General features: G+C 43.9%; 1 protein-coding gene across 3 annotated transcripts in view; it reads left to right on the top strand.

Moving 5' to 3' along the window:
* The window catches only part of PROSER2 (proline and serine rich 2), a 40,158-nt gene extending 20,140 nt beyond the window's left edge, over nucleotides 1-20,018 (top strand). For all 3 annotated transcript variants that reach the window (XM_061181635.1, XM_061181638.1, XM_061181636.1), the window contains exons 3-4: nucleotides 15,143-15,395; nucleotides 17,108-20,018. In XM_061181635.1, the coding sequence (XP_061037618.1) occupies nucleotides 15,143-15,395; nucleotides 17,108-18,081 (1,227 nt within the window). In that variant the 3' untranslated portion in view covers nucleotides 18,082-20,018. The remainder of the gene's footprint in view (nucleotides 1-15,142; nucleotides 15,396-17,107) is intronic.
* The last annotated feature ends 1,361 nt before the right edge of the window (nucleotides 20,019-21,379 follow it).

Raw genomic sequence — 21,379 nt, 5'->3', positions numbered from 1 at the left:
GATTTGGGCAAAGAGAGAAGCTGGGCTGTGAGGCAGACCCAACAGAGGCCTTAGCTGTTCCTCAGGAGGCCCTGGCGCTGCTGGGCCAAGAGTGGAGCCTGGATACCCACTCCGCCATCAGCCCTGGGATGAGGACATCCCTGGAGGGAGGCACGACCTTGACAAGACAGTTCCTTTCAGTTGGAGACAGTCCCCAAAGGGGACTGACAGCTGAGGGCCACCTGCCAGCAGCATTCCCAACAGATGGGGGACCAGGTCCTTCATCCCCAGGGTGACCTGGGGGGCGCATCACACTCCCTACCATGAAGGTGTAGGAGAAAAGGAACAGAGCCTTTTAGAGGGACTGAAGGCACCAGAGCAGCTATAAGATGTCTGAACTAGAAGAAGCGAGACTGTGAAATGAATTCGGGGAGTTTACAAGAGACCACCATATAAATACAGCTCTTCACAGAGTGTCCATCTAGGCAGGTGGGGTGTTCATTCCATCACCTGGCAGATTTGGAGAATATGCATCATTTTGACTCTTTGTCAGGACGTCAGACCCAGGAATTCATCTTCAGAGGCAAAAGCTCTTCTTTGAAAGGAGGTCTACTAAGTTTCAACTCCGGAGTCACAAGGAGAAATGGTTTATTATAAAACTATTTTATCATGGACGTATTTTTTGGTAAGATATGAGAATTATCTTTAGGTTCAAAGACAGAAAAGACTATAAATCTCTTACACATGTAAATCTCAGGAGGTCAGGATGGGCGAGGTGAGCAGTGTTATTTATGCCTATGAGCCGCCGGTGCTGGAAGGGCTTTGTGAACCTTAGTGCTGGGCTAAGTAGGTTCCACAGTGGAGTCGAGTACAGATCAGAAGGACGTTCCCCAAGATATTTATAATTTCTCTTAAGTCCTTCCAGAAATCCGTATGCATTTTTCAAGTTGCTTTCTTTACTGATACTAATCAGTATCCTGAAAATCAGCTCAGAATAGTAATAAACACAGGATACTGGAGACATGCCCGGGTTCAAATCCAATCGTGCCTCCCTCTGGAACCTGGGAAAAGTAACTTAATCACTTTCTTCGTTAGTTATTTTCTTCATTAGTTTAAAAGGGTGGGGAGTGAGTGGGATAATAATTCTTCCTCAAGGGTTACCGGTAGAGATGAAATGCCCAGCATCTAATCAGTGCTTCCTAATTACTGGTACAAGCTCCTGTGAGTGCCCTGTTAGCCCCAGGTAGAGAACAACTCCACTTCATCCTGCCCCGTCATCTTGTTTGGATCTATGCTTTCCCATCTGTCCATCTCTTATCAGTAGCCTTCTGAATTTCCTTCTTTGACCAGTAAAGATGGGATGGTAGAAGGGAGTCTAAATTTGGGGAGGGTCTATATGTTTTTATTCTAAATCCTCAGTCTTTTTATGACTTGTCTCTTTAGAACGACAGTCAACTGTAGTAGTTTCCCCACTCCCTGTTCTTTATTCCCTGACCTCATAAAAGATTTGTCAGTAACAGTGTTTTTAGGCCTCCAGATTGTATGGGATTAAATGCACCCCTTGGAGGGCTCTTTAAGTAAAAGATAGTTCCAATTTATAGAAGTGTGTATTTCTTTTAAGCAACGGTTATTTTTAAAAAGAAGATAAAACATGAATGCCTAAAGTTAAATGAGAGTATTGTAAAGTTTTTAAACACTAGTTGAAGTGTGGCCTGGAAGATGACAGATCTTTGCTTTTTAGAAACCTTTCTCCTGAGCCAGTACAAGTTAAAAATTAAAATAGCCGCTTAGGTAGGATTGTTGTGGCTATCCACGTGGCCGCCGTCATGACCCAGGCTGTTCTAGGAGGGTGAAGTATGTGAACTTTTTATCACTCACGAGGCTAGTTGTGGTTGTGTACGTGTATTGTTTTTCTTGTAAGGAATTCTTCCTCTGAACATTTTCTAGCAAAATGTATAGCTAGAACTAGAACAAACTGGCGAGGACTTCCCTGATGGTGCAGTGGTTAAGAATCCGCCTGCCAATGTAGGGGACACGGGTTCGATCCCTGGCCCGGGAAGATCCCACATGCTGCAGAGCAACTAAGCCCGTGCGCCACAACTACAGAGCCTGTGCTCTAGAGCCCGTGAGCCACACCTACTGAGCCCGCATGCCACAAGTACTGAGCCCACATGCCGCAACTACTGAGCCCACGTGCCTAGAGCCCGTGCTCTGCAACAAGAGATGCCATCACAATGAGAAGCCTGCGTGCCTCAACGAAGAGTAGCTCCTGCTCGCCGCAACTAGAGAAAGCCCACACGCAGCAATGAAGACCCAACACAGCCATAAATAAATAAATAAATAAATATTTTAAAAAAAGAGCAAACTGGCCAAATCCTTGTATACTTGACTAAGAGGGTCTCTTTTTTCCTTTGAACTGTAAGGACACCTTCAGTACAGTACAGTTGGTAGTGTAGTCCTGGAACTTACCACCTCGAGAGGTGATGGGGATTCAAAATAAAAGGTTCAGGAAGGATTTAGAGACATTCATAAATGATAGCTCTTTAAGGTGACAAAGGAAGCTTTGGGTATAAGGTGACATATTCTTAAGCTCTTAAGGCCAGTATCTCAGACACACATCTCATCAAACATCCGGGGTGCACTGCCAGGGACCAGTACTGCCTCATGCCAGGATCCTTAGGTTCTTCTTCTGCACATGGTCTGAAGCCTGCTGTGCCCTGCAGGCACCCTGAAGCTTCCTCCAGAAAGGAATATGATTTAACTAGCTGAAAAGAGGGGATGCTCTTAATACCCATAGGAATTAAGGAATTTCATAATGTGTGTGCCACTTTGAGGGTGGATTGGAAACAGCCCAAATCCCCAAGCGTACTTCCTATTCATTTTTATCTCTAACTTGGGCAAAACCAATGATCCAAATTCATTGCTGAGTTTTTGGAGATTTGATACTCAGTGAACTGTGTTGAAACCCTGCCCGGTCCCTTAGCAGACAAATCTTATAGCCCTCAAGTCACATAATAAGCCTGTGATCAGACAGCGGTCGTCAGCTCCTGATCACCCCTTCCTTCTCCAAAGCCTCTGAGGTCGTTTGGCCTCACCCATCGGTCGTGGAAGAAGAAGGTAAAGCAAGCGGGGGCGAAGCCGTCTCCATGGCTGGCTCCGCCTGAAGTCTAAGCAGGACACTAGGAATCAGACATGCTTGTCGCCAGACAGTTTCAAGGAGAAGACAGAACAGAGGCGTGGGAAGGAGAAGCAGACTGGCCAGTAGTAACCACATTGTCCTTTCAGCTCTGGCTCCTTCCCCAGATTGAACCCAAAACTTCCTGGACAGAGCAGCTATTTTAATACAAAGCTAAACTGCTTTGAGGAGAGTTGAATTCAGTAAACATGCAGTAAATGCCTGCTACATACCAGATTGGATAGGTGATGGAATAAAACTCGGTTTTAATCTTTTCGGGAACTCACAGTTTAGTGACACGACAGCCACGCGGAGCTCTGGGACGTGTGACAAGCTTATGTGGGGTCTCACGCACGACACCACGCGCTTAAGGCGTTTCCGTCTCAGTCGGGACCGCTTTATGACGTTGCCAGTTCAGAGAAGTTTAAGGCGGCCAGGGAGCCCAGCGTTGTCCTTCAAAGCCATGATTCTTTCCATCTGTAATCAAAACTGCACACATATGTCATCCCCCGCGGGCTTGTCTGTGTCTCTTTCCGGCCACAAGAAGAGGTTTACGTTAACCATAGTGAAAAATTACAACAGGGACTAGTTAGAAATAACCCTAATTAAGCCCTTGTAATGAAACCGTGGGAAAGGCCACATGCACTTATGGTCTTTCTTATGAGGTTGCCAAAGTAAAGCGTGGCATTCACAGGGGGGTCGGAAGCACAGAAGACGCTGATTCTTATTTTCTTCTCGCTGCCCCTACGTTGTGTTTCAGCTCCTGGGGGGCGTCTCTCATCACCTTGGGTTTTTAAGTCAATAAAGCCTTGCTCAAGTGTCAGGGAGATCATTTTGGTGTTTGTAGAAAGAGAATGTAACCATCAACTCACATTCTGCCCGAACAAATACCCAAGGCCGCCTACCTGGGAGAGTTGGGGGTTAAGACATCTTGACTCATCTCAAGAAATTTTTTTAGCCATCATAATCTTTCTTAAATTTTCTTTCTGGGCTTCCCTGGTGGCACAGTGGTTGAGAATCCGCCTGCCAATGCAGGGGACACGGGTTTGAGCCCTGGTCTGGGAAGATCCCACATGTCATGGAGCAACTAAGCCCGTGCGCCACAACTACTGAGCCTGTGCTCTAGAGCCGCGAGCCACAACTACTGAGCCTGCGTGCTGCAACTACTGAAGCCCGTGTGCCTGTAGCCCGTGCTCCGCAACAAGAGAAGCCACCGCAATGAGAAGCCCACGCACTGCAACAAAGAGTAGCCCCCGCTCGCCACAATTAGAGAAAGCCTGTGAGCAGCGATGAAGACACAACACAGCCAAAAATAAATAAAATAAATTTATTAAAAAAAATATTTTTTTCTTTCTTTCTTTTTTTTTTGGTTGACGATACAGATAAGTTCTGCTGGTTCTTTTTTTTTTTTTTCCTCCTTTACAAGGAGTTACCACTGTTGTCTTAATCTGCCGTTAAATCCAATTTCTTTGTTTAAAAGAAAAGCAAAACAAAAGGAAAAAAGCCTAAGAACTGAGTTAATTCAGTGGCTTTTTTAGGTGGGGGTTATTTTAGTATGAGTGTTTTAAACCTTCTCGACTTTTTTGTTCAGCCAAACAAACAAAGGTTTTTTCCTCTCTGCCATTTGCCTAAAAACAAATCTCGTGTCCCACATTTGTACTCCCATAGGTATGTCTAGGATCGCTGACTTTTATCACTGCTGGTCGCATTTGTTGTAAGAGTTGGTCATCCAGCCAGGACCGTGTTCCTTTCAGAGCTCCACCGGGACTAGAGGGACAATTGTGCTGTCATCTTTGCAGGACAGGATAGATGGCACCAGGCCGGGACTCTGTCCTCCTCCTCGTGGGAGACTTGTTCAGCGTGCGTTCCAGTTACGGCAGTAGATTTGGCGTTTTGAATTTTCTGGTTTGAATACATTAGAAGTTATTTCTTCACCATCAGAATACATAGATTAGGGTAGAAATGCAGTAGATTTGGCGTTTTGAACTTTCTGGTTTGAATACATTAGAAATTATTTCTTCACCATCATAATACATAGATTAGGGTAGAAATGTATGTACTCCCAAGTTCTTGAAGCAAAACAGTGTTTCCCTGAGAGGCTTGTAGACATCACCTGCAGTCAGCATGGTAGGTGGGGTAGCACAGGTGAGGGATGGTTTTCTAGACCGTTCTTTTAGCATCAGGAGATTTGTAGCCTTAAAGAACTTCCCTTTATTCCACATCCCAAATTGGCGCATTAAAAACTTCATTGATAGAAAGGGAATTTAAAAAAAATTTTTCTGCTGTCAGCCTACTACCTTCCAAATATTAGGGACAAATGTTCGTTCTCTTCCATTCACCCCTTTCCAAGAAAGCTGCTATGTTTCCTTATCTTCATTTCCTCTCTGCTTAGTTCTTTGGGAACTGAGTTAGCAAATCTCTCGTCCAATAGCACCAGTGGTCAAGCAGGGCCCACCCCGGCCAGGGCGCCAGCTCTCTTCCCTCCTCACATGGGGCCACTGGGCCACTGCCTTGCTTTTTTTTCTTAAATGTATTGTAACAGCTTTATTGAGATGTAATTCACATACCCTGTGGCTCACCCATTACAGTATGCCATTCAGTGGCTTTTAGTAGATTCACAGAGATGTGCAACCATCATCACAACCAAATTTAACATATCTTCATCACCCAAAAGAAACCCCGTGCCCACTAGCAGTCACTCCCCGCTTTCCTCCAACTGCCCTGGGCCCTGGGCAACCTCTCATCTGCTTCCTGGCTCCATAGATGTGCCTGTGCTCGCTGCCTTGCCCTTCAGGCTCTGCCTCTTCCCCGAGGCCCACGTCTTCCTCTTTAACGTCCCTGCCCGAGAGAGGCAGCGGCAGCATCTCCTGGGAATAGAGGTGTAGACAGGAACTTTCTCAGCCAAGGGCCACGTGCCCCTTTTCTGGCCCGGAATTCCTGGCTCACCAGCCCTTGGCACTGCAGCTTTTCTCTGTTTCTGCTTCCTTTCCTCTCCTAGGTACAGGCAGAGTCCGGGTTCATTTGGAGGGCAGCTTCTTGTTTGGGGAATTAGGCAACAGAGTCCACGGCGTGTTTGGCCCTGCCCCTTAGGTCAAGACTCAAGGCCAGGCTGATCACGAACAAGTCACCCAGCCTGTCCTCCAGCCTCTAACGCTTGAGAGACACCTTAGATAGTTGACGATGCAAGAATCTGAGTCTGCCAGGACCTGGGGCTCTGATCGCTGACCGGACTGGTTAAAACTGATCTATGGGGACTTCCCTGGTGGTGCAGTGGTTAAGAATCCGTCGGCCAATGCAGGGGACACGGCTTCAAGCCCTGGTCCGGGAAGATCCCACATGCCACGGAGCAACTAAGCCCGTGTGCCACAACTATTGAGCCTGCGCTCTAGAGCCTGCGAGCCACAACTACTGAAGTCCGCGCGCCTAGAGCCTGTGCTCCGCAACAAGAGAAGCCACCGCAATGAGAAGCCCGCGCACTGCAACGAAGAGTAGAAGCCCCCGCTCGCCGCAACTAGAGAAAGCCAGCGCGCAGCAATGAAGACCCAATGCAGCCAAAAATAAATAAATAAATTTATAAAAAGAAAGGGAAATAAGTAGAACAGAACAGAAAGCAAGCAGAGAACTGGTTCTGGCCTTGGCCGCTCTACAAAATAGTTGTGCAACCCTTGGAAAATCATTACATTGCCTCTGCATCCGGTTTTCACACCTTCAGGTGAGGGAGCTGGACTGATTGATCTCGGCGTTGCATCTGTCAGCCCGTGAGTCCTGTAGTTTGTCACACAACATAAAATGGTTGAATAGGGGCTTCCCTTTCTAAGCTTATTTTCCAAATGAAATCTTATGTTGGGACTCCTTGCTTTCAGGTTGGATTGGACGTGCGGGGTTTGTATACCCCGTTCTCACTTTTGCCGCTCACTTAATTGGGAAATGGGCGTGTGTCTTAAGCTGACGGCATGTTACTGGTCAGTTGCCTATTTAATTCTACTGTCTGTCTAACCAAGGAGAAATCATTATACCCAGCCAAAGTATCAATAGATTATCTAAAATCTGGGGAACAACCCTATTGAAACACTGAGTTGGGAAGGTCAAAGTAGGAGGAAAAGGGTATAGAGAGCATTAATTTATTTCCCCAAGATGTTTAATTCAACAAATAGTTGGGGCTAAGACTTTTTTGGTTCTGGTTGTTACCATTATCACGTCACCCTAACAACATCCATGGTGGATGTAATTATTAACTAGAGGGATCTTTGTCATGCTAAGAGCCCTACTCATTTTAGACTTGCAGGGTTTTTTGTCGTGGTGGTGGTTGAATCACCGAGCTGAACTTCTCTGCATGGAGAGAAGAAAAATGCGAAATGTCTTAGGGTGACTCTGGGAGGAGCAGGGTTGGTGTGGTGTGTGCTGAATGATGGGCGCGGGGTAATCTAGCGAGACTCAGGCTAGATTAAGAGGAAAGAGGAGGAAAGAGGAGGCAGGATGCTCTGTGCCACCCGCCAACCTGCAATAAGTCTAGAAAAATCACAAAACGAGTAGCATCACTGGATTTTTTATGAAAGTTTCGTGTCCTGGTGGCCAGAGGGCCAAGACAGACCTACATGGTGAGGAGGCAGCTGACACTGCAGTTACAGTGACTGCATCCTGGACACGAGACAAACTCTCAGCTCTGTGCAGAGTTCACAGATGCCTCAGACATGGCTCTTTCCTCTACATATAAAGTCCAGCAAAGGTGAAATGCATGGGTGATGAACAACTACAGTAAAAAATAGAATTTTATACGAAGAGTCGATTCTTCCTGTTAAATAACCCTCAACTCCATCTGCTTCTCTCTGTTCCCATCACCATGGCTCTACTTTAGGTGACTTTTAACTTTTGTCTAAATTTTTCCATATTCAGTTGTCCATACTGTTTCCTATTTTCCACACTATAGCCAATGTGATCTCTCCAAAATACGTATCTAACTACCCCTGGTCCCTTTTTGTTTAACTCTCGCCCACTTCTTTTAGATTATTGACAATCATTTCATCTCCAGAGTTTTTCCATATCAGACCCCCTGCCCCAAAAGTGTGAACTGACACCCATACTATGTTTCCCTAACTCGCCACAGTCACCTTGTCATAGCCATTTTGTCTACTTTCTTGTCTGAAGCCTTCATTAGACAGGCTAAACCAGACAGCAAGAACATTATTTACACCCTCGTATATACATTGCCTGATGCTTACTAGATGCTCAAATATTTGAATGCATGATTCAGTGGGTGCTATGGGAGTAGGCTGGAGGTGTGGTGACATTTAAATTGGACCAGGAAGGACAGGTGCGATGTGGCTGTGCAGTCATGGGCATTGCTGACAGAGAAACAGGTCTAGGAAATAGCAAGTGATTTGATTTGATTATAGGGCAAGAATTAGCAAACCCCACTCTGTGGACCAAATGTGGCCCCCCGCCTGTTTTTGTAAATAAAGTTTTATTGTAACAAAGCTAATAAGCTCATTCATTTACATATCACCTGTAACTTTCACACTGCGTTGACAGAGTTGAATAGTTGCCACCATTAAGACTGCAAAGCCCCAAATATTTACTATCTGGCCCTTTACAGAAAAAGTTTACCAGCCCTGCTATAGAGTATAAAGGGGAGAGGAGTAGGAGTGACATTTAAAAGGTAGGTAGGGTGGCCACCGCTCGCCGCAACTAGAGAAAGCCTGTGCGCAGCAACGAAGACCCAACACAGCCAAAAGTAAGTAAATAAATAAATAAATTTAAAAGGAAGGTAGGGCCAGATCCTGGAGTTCTCAGAATAAAGTGTAAACCCATTAGTCATATATTCTGTAGACATGAAGGACTTATAAGATTTTAACCCTGGTTCTTTTGTTAAAACCTATTCCTCTCTTCTTTGGCTCATTGCTCAATAAAAAGTATTAAATAAGGAACGCCTTGTGCCCATTTTCCCCTGTAGTATCCTGCTACTCTTCTAATGTGCCTTCACACGGATCCTCTTATTAGAGGGAAAAATTGAAGTTCTTAACGGCTACACAACTGCTAGATATGTAAACTGATAAACTTACAGAGATCTAGTTAATACGAAACTGTTACAATTTGAACTGGAGAAAAATTTTCCTTAAAATCACTCTGTTCACCCCCCCCAGACCCACCCAATCTCAAAAGAAGTGGAACAGAAAGATATGCCACGAACTAAAATCTAAGGGCACACTGTTTCCTAAGTTCAAACTTAAAAAAGGAAATCCATACAAAATCTGATTATAATGAAAGGAAAATTATAATCTGTCTTGTGGATATATATGCAAAAATTCTAAACAAAATGTTAGCAAATCAGATTCAGTGTTGTATAAAAAAGCTAATAACATCACGACCAAGTTGGACTTATTCCAAGAATGCAAGGTTGGTTTAATAGTTGAAAATCAATCACCATACTTCAGTACATTAACAGAATAAGGGAGAAAATTGTGACAACTAAAATTGTCTCCAGACATTGCCAAATGCCCCAGGGAGGGTAAAATCATCCCCAGCTGAGAACCACTGCAATAAATGAAGAAAAAGCCTTTGACAGAGTTCAAAACCCATTCATTATTTTAAAGACAAACACACTTAGCAAACTAGGAATAGAAGAGAGCTTTCTTAATCTGATGAAGATCATCTTTTAAAAACCTACAGCAAACACTGTACTTAATGGTGGAATATTGAAAGCTTTCTCCCCAACATTGGGAACAAGACGAAGATGCCACTTCTGTTCAGCTAACTGGAGGATGCTGGTGGTACAATAAGGCAGAATGAAGAAAATGAAAGGCATGAGGAATGGAAAGGAGGAAATAAAAACCTCTCATTTATAGACACCACTGTTTATGTAGAAGACTGAAAAGCACCTACAGATAAACTGTTAGTACTGTGCAGCAAATTTGTTAAATTTGCTTATTTCAGGGTCAGTATATCTTGTATTTCTATAGACCAGAAACATTTAGAAAATGTTAAAAGTGATGCCATTTCTAATAGCATCACAAAACATCAAATACCTTAAGAGGAGAGATAATAAAATCTGTAAAATCTCTACACTGGAAACTACAAGATATTATTGAGAGAAAATAAAGAACCGGATCAAGGCATATCAAACGTTAGTTCATCAGTATTACCCAGAGGGTCTGTTGAAAGAGATTGAAGGCCCAACCCCTTAAAGTTTCTGATTCAGTAGATCTGAGATGGGGCCCAAGAATTTGTATTTCTAACAAGTTCGCGGGTGCTGCTGCCACTGCTGGGTGAAGGACCACACTTTAAGAGCCACTAATCTAAATAAGTATACCATACGGATAGAAAAAATATTGTAAGACATCAGTTCTACTCAACTTGAAGAACTTCCATGGAGTCCAATCAAAATCCCAGCATGGGTGTGTGTGTATATTTATGTGTATATGGAAACTGACCAGCTGATACTGGAAATAAAAAGGGCCAGCACAGACATAAAGAAGAACAGCAAAACAGGAGGGCTTCAAACTCGGGACATACTATAATGTTATAATTAAAATGGTGTTTTATCATTGTACAAACAAGTAGACAAATGAACAGAAAAGAGAATCTAGAAACAGATGGACTCATGCACTGTCACCTGATTTACAACCAAGGGGACCTGCAGTGGGGAAACGATAGTCTTTTTTTTTTTTTTTTTTTTTTTTATTTATTTGGCTGCATTGGGTCTTCGTTGCTGCGCACAGGCTTTTCTCTAGTTGTGGCGAGCAGGAGCTACTCTTCATTGCCGTGTGCAGGCTTCTTATTGCGGTGGCTTCTCATTGCAGAGCATGGGCTCTAGGCACGTGGGCTTCAGTAGTTGTGGCACGCAGGCTCAGCAGTTGTAGTTCGTGGGCTCTAGAGTGCAGGCTCAGTAGTTGTGGCGCACAGGCTTAGTTGCTCCGAGGCATGTGGGATCTTCCTGGACAAGGGCTCGAACCTGTGTCCCCTGCATTGACAGGCGGATTCTTAACCACTGCGCCACCAGGGAAGTCCCGAAAGGATAGTCTTTTCAAGCAGTTTTGCTGGAACAGTTGGGTATCAGTGTAGGAAACAGCGAATTGTGACCTCACACCATACACAAAAGTTCATTCCGATGAATTGTAGCACTAAATATGGAAGTTTAAAAACAACCATGCTTTTAGAATAAATAAAAGCAGGTGAATATCTTCATGACCATGGAGTAGGTAGTGGTGTCTTAAATAGGACACAAAAAGCTCTAAAGAAAAGACTGATACATTGTACTACACTAAAATTAAGGACTAGTCTCCAGAAGACCCCCATTAACAGAGAGAAAAAGCAAGCCACTGGGTAGGAAAAAATATTTGCAATAAATACACCCACAATGGATTTGTATCAAGTATGCATAGAAGAACTCCTACAGATTATTTCTTTAAAGACAACTTGATAGAAAAATAGGCAAAAGACTTGAACAGGCACTTCATAAGAGGATCTCCAAACAGCCAGTTAAGTATTATGAGGAAAAGAATCTCAACACTGCTGTCTTCTTGGGAATGTACTGAATATCAGAAGGAGATGCTACCACATGCAAGGCCATGCACCAACCAGTGTGTGCTGGTCCAGCCGCTTGGGAGAACTGTTAGGCTATGTCTACCAGAGAAGACACGTATCTTATGACCCAGCAGTTGTATATAGGTATATATTGCTTCTCTTCCCAGCAGTGTTCTGTTCTGCTACCTAAGCCATGCTGTAGTATCTCTCCCCAGCAATATTCTGTTATTCCTGTTTACTGAACCCATGCCATGGACAGTCCCCTTTTCCTGAGTGGACTTCCTTCAGGATTCAGCTAACATGGCCAAGCTAGTTTGAGAAATTTGCATGTGTTCTTGTGCTAATCATCCCCCAAACAAGTATATACTGTGCCTGAAACTAAAGAAAAGTCTCTCAACCTCTGGACACTGCAGGCTCTGTGATGGGCCTGGATAGGTGGGCATTTGAAGACCTCTCAGATCACGGTATGAAGTGCATTATTCTATACCACATGGACCAACTCTTAGTCACCTTTGCTTCCACTATATTTTTTCCTGTTGTTTTATCAAAATTTATTTTCATTGTAGAGACTCAAATACTTTTATAAGGTTTATAAAAAGCATTAGTCTTACTTGTACCCCTCCCCCCATTTCCGACTCGCTGGAGGCAACGACTTTTAACTCATTCCTGTTTGTTATTTACCTTCATTTTCCCCCACTATTGACATTTTATCCTTTCAGTACTTTTTGTATTTGTGGATATATGAAGTATGCATATATTGATATTTAAATCGAGGCAACTCTTGCTTATCTGCATTTTTTTTCACTTAACGTTATATTCTTTTGAAAACACCATTTAAAATGGCTGTATAATATTCTATCTGTGAATGTGCCCTGATTTGTTCAACATACCTTTATTGTTGGACATTTTAGGTGGTTTCTCATTTTCTTGCTACCATAAATACTGATATAATTAGTATACCTGTGTGTGTGTGTGTGTGTGTGTGTGTGTTGCTATAGAGGAACTGACTCACAGATACATGCTTTGTCTCATAACTTCAGTTTTTCCTGTGGTTGATAATTGCTTTGGTTTTATTTGCTTGCTTTGTTCATGTTCTGTGTGGCCCCATGGCTTGCTCTGAACTAGGCTGGTTGTTCACTGCACAGCTGACATCCTGGGGACAGCACCGTTATCCTGGGGTTCCCTCCACTTTCTCTCATTCTCTCCTATATTCTGGCTCCCAGGTTTTTCTTCTTGGTTCCTCCCTTGTCTAGGGGAACAGCCCTATCTCCACCCCCCTGCAGCAGCTTCCTGAGAAAGGCACGCATGGGAGATCTGCTGGTTAGACCTTGTGTGTCTTAAAAACACCATTATTGGGACTTGCCTGGTGGTGCAGTGGTTAAGAATCCACCTGCCAATGCAGGGGACACAAGTTCGAGCCCTGGTCCAGGAAGATCTCAATGCCACGGAGCAACTGAGCCCGTGCGCCACAACTACTGAAGCCCGCGCGCCTAGAGCCCGTGCTCCGCAACAAGAGAAACCACTGTAATGAGAAGACCGCACACTGCGACGAAGAGTAGGCCCCTCTCGCCACAACTAGAGAAAGCAGCAACGAGGACCCAACGCAGACAAAAATAAATAAATTAAGTAAATAAATTAAAAAAAAACCCAACACACCATTATTCTACTCTAACTTTAACTTGATTATGTACGAATTCTAGTTCTGAATTCATCTGGAATTTTAAAGGAATCACAACATTGTCTTCTGGCTTCCAAAGCTGCTGCTGAGAAGTCTGTTGCTGTTCTGACTCCTGATGTTTTGTTATGTGACCTGTTTTCCACTCTGGGAAGCTTTTAGGATCTCGCCTGGTCTCCCATGGCTGAAATTTCAAGGGATGGGCCTTGGCATAGGTCTGTTTTATTCCTGTTCATCAGGTTATTCACACGACCCTTTGATCTGGAAACTCACATCCTTCTGTTCAAGGACATTTCCTTGAATAATTTTACTTGTTTACTTTGATCATTTCTTCCCCTCTATTTTTCCTCATTCCTCTTTCTGGAACACATTATTCAGATGTTGGCCCTCCTACCCGTACTCTCTAGTTTTCTGCTTAAAAAAAATTTTTTTGACTTTTTGTTGTACTTTTCCGGTTTCTCTACTTTATCTCTAGGCTTCTATTTCATTTTTTTTTCTGTCATAGTTTTAATTTCTAAGAGCTCTCTTCTGTCTTCTAGTTTTTAAAAATAGCATCAGATTCTTGTTTATGGTTTCAGTCTCTCCTCTGATCCCTCTGAGGATGTCCATGATCATCTTTTTGGAATTTTCACCATCCTGCATAGTTTGTTTCTTGTAAGTTGCCTTTTTTTCCTTCTTATCTTGTTTTGATGTGTCTTTCATGTTAAAGGTTTTTCTCAGCTGCTTGGTGATCATTAGCTATATGAACACACTTAAGAGTAGAATGTTAAGAAACTGATTAAGAATTCTGTGCTGGGGTTTGTTGACACTCATGTCACTGGTAGAGTGGTCTTGCTGAGCTGTTTCCCTGGGGAGCCCAAGGTGTCCACCTCTTGGCTCTTGGACCATTCACTTCCCCAGAGAAGACCCTTCCAATCCTCTGTCCAGAGGGTCAGTTTGATTCCCTGACTCCCAGTTTTCAGTACGGTTCTTTACCACGAACTTGGCTTGATGCCCCCCAGCTTTACCTTCTTTAAGAATGAACATCTAGTTTTCTGCCTGGGTGACCTGATTGCTTCTGAAAGAGACTCTCGTCCAGTTCTGCTCTTTTCAATGTCATCTTAGCCAGACTTCCAGAACTGCCCAGCACCTCCCCGACGCTGTGCTGAGCCTTGTGAGGGCTCTCCATGCCACAGCAGGCTGATTCCGGCCCCACCCCCAGCTGCTGACTAAAATTGACCTTTCTTGGATCCTCTGAGTCAGTCACCACCTGTCCTTCTGCTGTCTACCTTCCCAAATGTTGTTGCTATCACCTCATTTCCTATTCTATTTGTTTTTGTGACTTGTATCTTTAAAAAAAGATAAAGCCCATTTTTGTTTTAGTGAGGTTTCTGGAGGGAGAGGAGATAAATATGTGAGTTCACTCCACTGTCTTTAACTAAAGATCCCCCCATTGCTATTACAGGGAAACCAAGCATATCTGTTAGCAGTAAGTTGAAAAGACCTCTTCCAAGGAGATACTGAAGAATTGCTTTCTTGTCATTGACTCACGAGGAACAAAAGTGTCTAAGATCCATAATCTGCTACACCTTTTGGACAACCTTCTTTCTCATGCAGGTCGAATGGTGAGGGACACACAGGCAGAGGTGCGCCAGCGGGGTTGCCTGGGTGGTGCACTCTCCCCAGGCGGGAAATTGGAGGGTGCCGTGAATTCCACCCCAGGCTCTGTATTGATCCCTACATTGTTGTGGGGTTTTTTCCCTTCAGTGAAACCACTGTTGCTTTTATTCCTCATGTCCAAACCTTTTGTACAGGACGATGAGAGCCTGAAGTACCTCACACATGAGGAAAAGGACGTCCTCCTGTTTTTTGAAGAGACGATTGATTCCCTGGAAGACGACTTTGAGGAGCAGGTGCTGTGTGATGGTGATGCTCAGGGCCACTCTCCGCGGTCTCTGGAAGAGAGCGCTTCTGGTCCCTCCGAGCCAGAGGATGTCGTGGACTTAGTGCAGCTGGGCCCTGGAGCCGGGGAACCCGAGAGCCTTCGGGATGTGACGGAGGCAGCAGGTGAGGACCAGAGAACAGGTCCCCCACCTCTGACGTGGCTTGTCGTGTGGTACAAGACACAGAGGCTCTCCTTTCTGTCGTGTTCTCTGTGTTTCCAGCCAGTATAGTAGCTCGTGGGGCTGATCAGATTTTTGTAGGGTAGAAGCATCCTCTTGGTAGTCTGATTGTCCAACCAAGTAGATGCTTTCATGGCATATTAGGATGAAAACACATGGAAGGGAAATTTCAAAAGGGCGAGAATAAAGAATGAGACTAATTGGGCAAACAAACATTGCATACATGGATAAAAGAAAAAAGAAAACTGGAAATGGCTTCAGGAAACAATCCCATTCTACAAAGAAAATATACAAAGGACTTGTACTTTAGCCTTTGAGGTTGAATCTCAATTCTTGTGCAAGATTATACCCCTATTCCAAGGTGGGAGTGTTTGAACTGCAAAGTCAGCTGGTTCAGGAAAACAAAAATGATCAGAATTTTTATTCAGCTCAGCATCTGCTTTGTAAAGTTTGCTTGATTCAGGGTGGCATCAGAGGAGAGGTATGCTTTTTGCCCCTTGAGTTCTGTGATAGAACCAGAGGGACATGGACAAGGAGAAAACGTTCTTCCAATTTTTTTTTTTACCTGGTTGGAAAAGATATTGGAAATGTGGACGAGGGGATAAGGATTGGAAAAGATGAGGGAAAAATAGGAGGGAAAATATCTTTCCTCTGTTGACTACAAAATACTTCCATTTGTCACAAGCCTCTAGAAATATATCCCCACCCCTTTAGTTTTTGTAAGCAAGGCTGTGTATTACACAGAATTTCATGTACTATTGGTTGTATGTTCCAAATATGGGGCTGAGTTTGCAGCCATCTCTTCTTCAAAGAAGAGACTTAATATGAACTTCCCCTTTTTATCACTTCTTCTTTGAAGTTTAGTTCCTAAAATTAATTTGAACCACTGATCCCTTAAAAATGTCAGATCATATAATTGTGCCAAGGAAAACATTTTTTTGAAAGTAAGCCACTTGCCCATCAATTCTCTAACATGATGTTTTCATAACAATTTTAAGTGCCCACTCTGTGGCAGGCGTTGTGTGAGATTCTGAGGATACAAAGATAAATATAATACGTAGCTCCCAATTTTGCGGCAGACATGGGTGTATAAATACTAGTGCAGAAAAGTGTTAGGTGATCTGTGATCACGTATGTTAGGATATAGTAAAGAATCATACGCTGGTGTATTAAACTGTACTGGAGGCTGTCAGGAAACATTTCTGTTTCTAGAGGAAAGTGACACATCCAATTATCCTTCATCTAGAAAGACCTGAGGGAGGGGTTGGTGGGTACCACAAACTTCCCAGCCTCCATTTCCCCTTTGTAAAATCCCCCGTAAGGTAAGCTGTGGTTTCCTCCTGTTACATGTCTCAGGATGATGGTTCCTTAGAAACTTGCTTTTACCATATGCTTCCCAGGTACTGACTGTTTCTGGCTTGCATATCTTTCACCACTGCTAATTCATTCTTTCTCGTCAGGTGATTATGAGAATCATATACTATGTTCTCTTTCGCTAGTCCAGGGAATAGGGTAGAGGGAGTTTAGCTTACAAGAGGTACTGTTGAAATTGGTATTGAATCCCTTTGAGACTTTTGTAAATTCAGTGAAAAGGAAACGTGATGCATTTATTTCTGCATATGGTGGTAGCTTATGAGGATCCTTGCTACTTTTCAGGGGCTGGCGCTGTTGGAAAGGAAGACACCCCTGTCCTCAGGAAAGAGGATGCTGAGAAGTCTCCCCCCCCAGACCTCTCAGGTCCCGAGGCCCTGCCCCTGCCGCCTCCCTGTCCTGTGCCCGCAGCAGCCCCGGCCCACCCCGGGAGAGAGCCCCCTCCTCCTCCAGCAGAGCACCCCAAACTGGCCCGCTCGGTCCCCACTCCGCTCGTCATCGCCCAGAAGATGTCTGAGAAGCTGGCAGGGAACGAAGGGCTCTCGCCCACATCCCCGTCCAAAGAGGGCAGGCCTGCAGGATGGAGGACGCTGACTTCCGTGGCCCCTCGACACGGAGACCACTCGCTGTGGCACAGACACGCCGCACAGCCGGTGCCCAAGATCCACCGCTTCCCAAGCAACATCAGCGTGACCAACAGCGCGGGGAAGGCCTTCAATAAGACTATCTCCAAGGCCGCGGTCAACGTGCAGGAGCGCAAAGCCCAGGTCCTGGCCAACATCAATGGGGTCTCCTTCCTCTCCGTGGGGGAGACGGAGGACCGGGCCCAGAGGAGCGAGCCCGCCGAGCAGAGGAGAAGCGTCTCCCCGGAGCAGAGCCAGCCGGGCCCGGCCCGGGAGGCTGTTCCCGCGCGGGCAGGGGCGCACGGCGGCCAGCAGTCCAGAGGCGTGCAGACGGAACAGCCCCTGCCGATGGCCAACGGCTTCCAGAGCCTCCACGACATCCTCAAGAGCCATCCCGGGCCCTTTGTCTCTACAGGGAAGACGGTCACCTTCCGTCCGGACCCGGCCCTCCCCAGCAAACTTGCTCCCCGGCAGCCAGACTGCGGCCAGGACGCCAGGAAGCGGTCGGGCTCGCTCCCCCGGGCTGTGGGGTTCAGACCCCAGGGCATCACTGTCCAGTTCTCGGGCCGGGGCTCCACGGAGGAGGCCCGTCGGGAGGCCCTGCGGAAGCTCGGCCTCCTGAAGGAGAACTTGTGACGGAGAGTGGGCCGCGCTGGGGGAGTTACTGTGACCAGGTACGTGTGGCCCAACATGGATGTGCGCATGCGCACAGCGCAGTAGCAAAGCCCGGACTGCGGAACCCCGTGGAGGACGAGCGATGGGGGCCCGGGAGTCAGCAGACTGGCTGCCCCGCTCTGGCCCCCATCCGAGCTGGGACATCCTTCCGAACGAGAGCGTCCCGCACCACATCTTCCCGTTTCCAAGAGCTCGGAGAATAACCTTGAACACCTACAGGTTTCAGTGATTTGTAAATGCCTTATGTTTTTTGGATCTAGGAGGAGGGGGATTGGGTCTGATTTTTTTGTTATTGAGTCTCTAATCTAACCTTTTATCCGACGTGCATGACACGAAAGCCAGTTTAGATCTCTCATACTCGTTTCTATAAGAAAGGGACCGTCCCCTCTCCAAGAAAATAAAGAAGTGCTTATTCAATTTTCATAGTCTCTTAAAATACTGTTTTGGTTTTTTGTTTGTTTTTGAAAGGTGAAAGACAGTATGTTAGCCTAAATATGCCTTTGTTTCTTGGTCTAATTTGGTTTGCCCAGGTTTTTTTTTAATTGAAAATTGAAGCCTTTAGAGTATGATTTACTGTAACATTGAGTTATGGGAGTGGAATGGAAAGGTTGAGTTTGGAAAAGGTGGTAGTTTTAAGAAAGTAAGTCTCATCAGACTACAGAGTCTGTGTTACTGGGAGATACATATATGAGCGTGTACTGTGTATATACATGTACATAATATGTGTTTATAGGTACATATATGTTATATACAGATATAGATGGTGTGCACACACATTCATTATTACATATAAACTTCTTAAAACCCTATTACATAACTACAGGATGCAAGCACTTCCTATTCTTTTGATACACAAGCCATCTCAGTATTGAGATAATGACATAGAAATTGTTACTTCCTAATAAGGAAGTCTTTTAAGGACACATCTCCATAACTTTTCGGTGAACCAAAGTGCTTTTTCCTCAACGTGTTCTGTTCCCAATTAAAGTAATAGTCCAAATAAGCTTCCAACTAAGCAAGAGAGTTCCTTTGTTAGTGAAGTATGCTTTTAAAGATGTCATTTATCACCTAATTTTAATTTATCACCTAATTTTAGTTTTGCATGTTCCAAGGTGGCTGTTAAACAGAAGAAACAAAAGATTCTTAACATCCCCCATGTTCTGTGAGCAAGATCTCAGGATTAATTTAAAAGGGAAAAAACAGCGAACTAAGTTACACAGCATGAAAAGAACTGGTTTTGTCCCAGACAATGTCTTACATGCTGAGTTGTAACCACAAGCATTATTATCAAAACTATTTCAGGCTGGAGTCTAAAACCTCTTAAAATAGACCCGGAAGGACCACACTTGAAAGTCACACCCTTTTGTTTTGTGTCTCAGCCACTGTCACAGAATCTGTTTCTTTCCTGTTGAGTAGTATTTAAACTCAAACTTCTAAATGTGCTGTGAAGGATGTTTTTCATAGTATTAATTTGCCTTGTAAGTTACATAAAATGATTGTAATGTTTTCCTTAGAACGACAGTATTTAGTGTCTTGCCCAGGCCTTGTCCTGTCGAAATAATCTCATAGATTCTTGATGGTCTTAATTTAAATAGGTGCTTTGATCTTACAGGTTCTTAAAAATAGTCTTTATTTTACTCCTGTTTGTGTTGGATTTGTTTAAAGGATTCTTGGGCCCTGTTATTTCCTTTTTATATAGCGAGATGCCATGTTACACAGTGTTTAAAAATAGAGGGTCTTGATATGGCTAACATTTTAAATATCCCTTATATTTGAGGATTCTTTCTTTTTTTCTTATCCTATGACTTCGTTGTGACTAAGGTGAACTTTACTATATGTTAGGATATTTGTTCTCATAATGGCATTTTTGAAAAATAAATTTAGAGATCTTAAGTATAAGCAACTTTGTTTTTGCATTTTATACTTATTCTCAGGTATTTTCTTTTAAATGGTTATATCCTTTCCTTCTGTTTGTTCATAATCTTTTCTACCTACTTGTTCATAATTATACTGACTGTTACTCTGGCCATTTCTTGTGCCCAAAACCCTAGTAATTAAAGCCATATATTTTGTACAAGGTTCAAATTATAGCTGCTAATGAACTAACCTATATTCGTATGTATCACCTTAACGAAAACAATTCGTTTTCTGAGGGGCATTTGTTTCCTTGCAATAACTCTGTGATAGGATGTTCTTAAAGGGTCATCTTCAAGGGAATCTTAAGGACCATATTTCAAAGCAAACTTGTAACAAAAAGGAAAGATGAATCTTAAGTGCTCAGTTTTTTTTTTTTCAAGTGATGCTTGTAAATCAGTCCATTTTAGTCTCCATTAAGATAAAGATGAAACTCTTTACCTTAATACTTAAAATCAGGAAAAAAAATTATCCTCTGCTTTTAGGCAGGTATGTTCAAACGGCCAAACCAGAGTCTCATCTGCAAAGGGTAATGCCCTGCAGTTACCAGGGTAACAGAGTCTGGTCCAGTGCCCTCCTCCTCCTCCTCCTCTATTTGGCTAGCGTGCGTGCTTATCTTCACAAAATTGGTAGAAATGTTGGTCTTCAGTTTTCTCTCCCCAGGGTCATTCTCCTCTTATAAGGCTTGTGGGGGAGAAAAGACAGAGGTGCAGGTGTCCCTCCAGTGTCTCTGAGTCTCTCAAGATGCAGAGGGCTCCCCCAGAGCTGCGTTCTTGCTCTCCTCCCCCCACCCACTGACTTCAACAATACAGGATTCTTTACTCAGAGTTCCTGATGGGTAGCTCCCAATGTAGGCTCCCCATTTGAAACAAGTTTTCACGAAGAGCTTCATGGAGTTGATAAGTCAGGCCTTATGGAACCCTGAGGATTGATTGACCTTTTTATTTGTAAAAAAAAAAAAAAATCAGAACTGTATTCTCTGAAATAATGCCATTTGCAGCAACATGGATGGACCTAGAGATTATGATACTAAGTGAAGTAAGTCAGAAAGAGAAAGATAAATACCACATGATATCACTTATATGTGGAATCTAAAATATGAAACAAATGAACTTATCTATGAAATAGAAACAGACTCACAGACACAGAGAACAGATTTGCGGTTGCCCAGGGGGAGGAGGGGTAGGGGAGGGATGGATTGGGAGTTTGCAATTAGCAGATGCAAACTATTATATACGGAATGGATAAACACCAAGATCCTACTGTACAGCACAGGGAACTATATTCAATATCCTGTAATAAACCATAATGGAAAAGAAAAATACAAAGAATGGTATTCTTTTTT

Source organism: Eubalaena glacialis, chromosome 2 (genome assembly GCF_028564815.1).
Source record: "Eubalaena glacialis isolate mEubGla1 chromosome 2, mEubGla1.1.hap2.+ XY, whole genome shotgun sequence".
NCBI lineage: Eukaryota > Metazoa > Chordata > Mammalia > Artiodactyla > Balaenidae > Eubalaena > Eubalaena glacialis.
The sequence above is the reverse complement of the archived record's forward strand: the minus strand, read 5'-3'. Positions and strand labels throughout refer to the sequence as shown.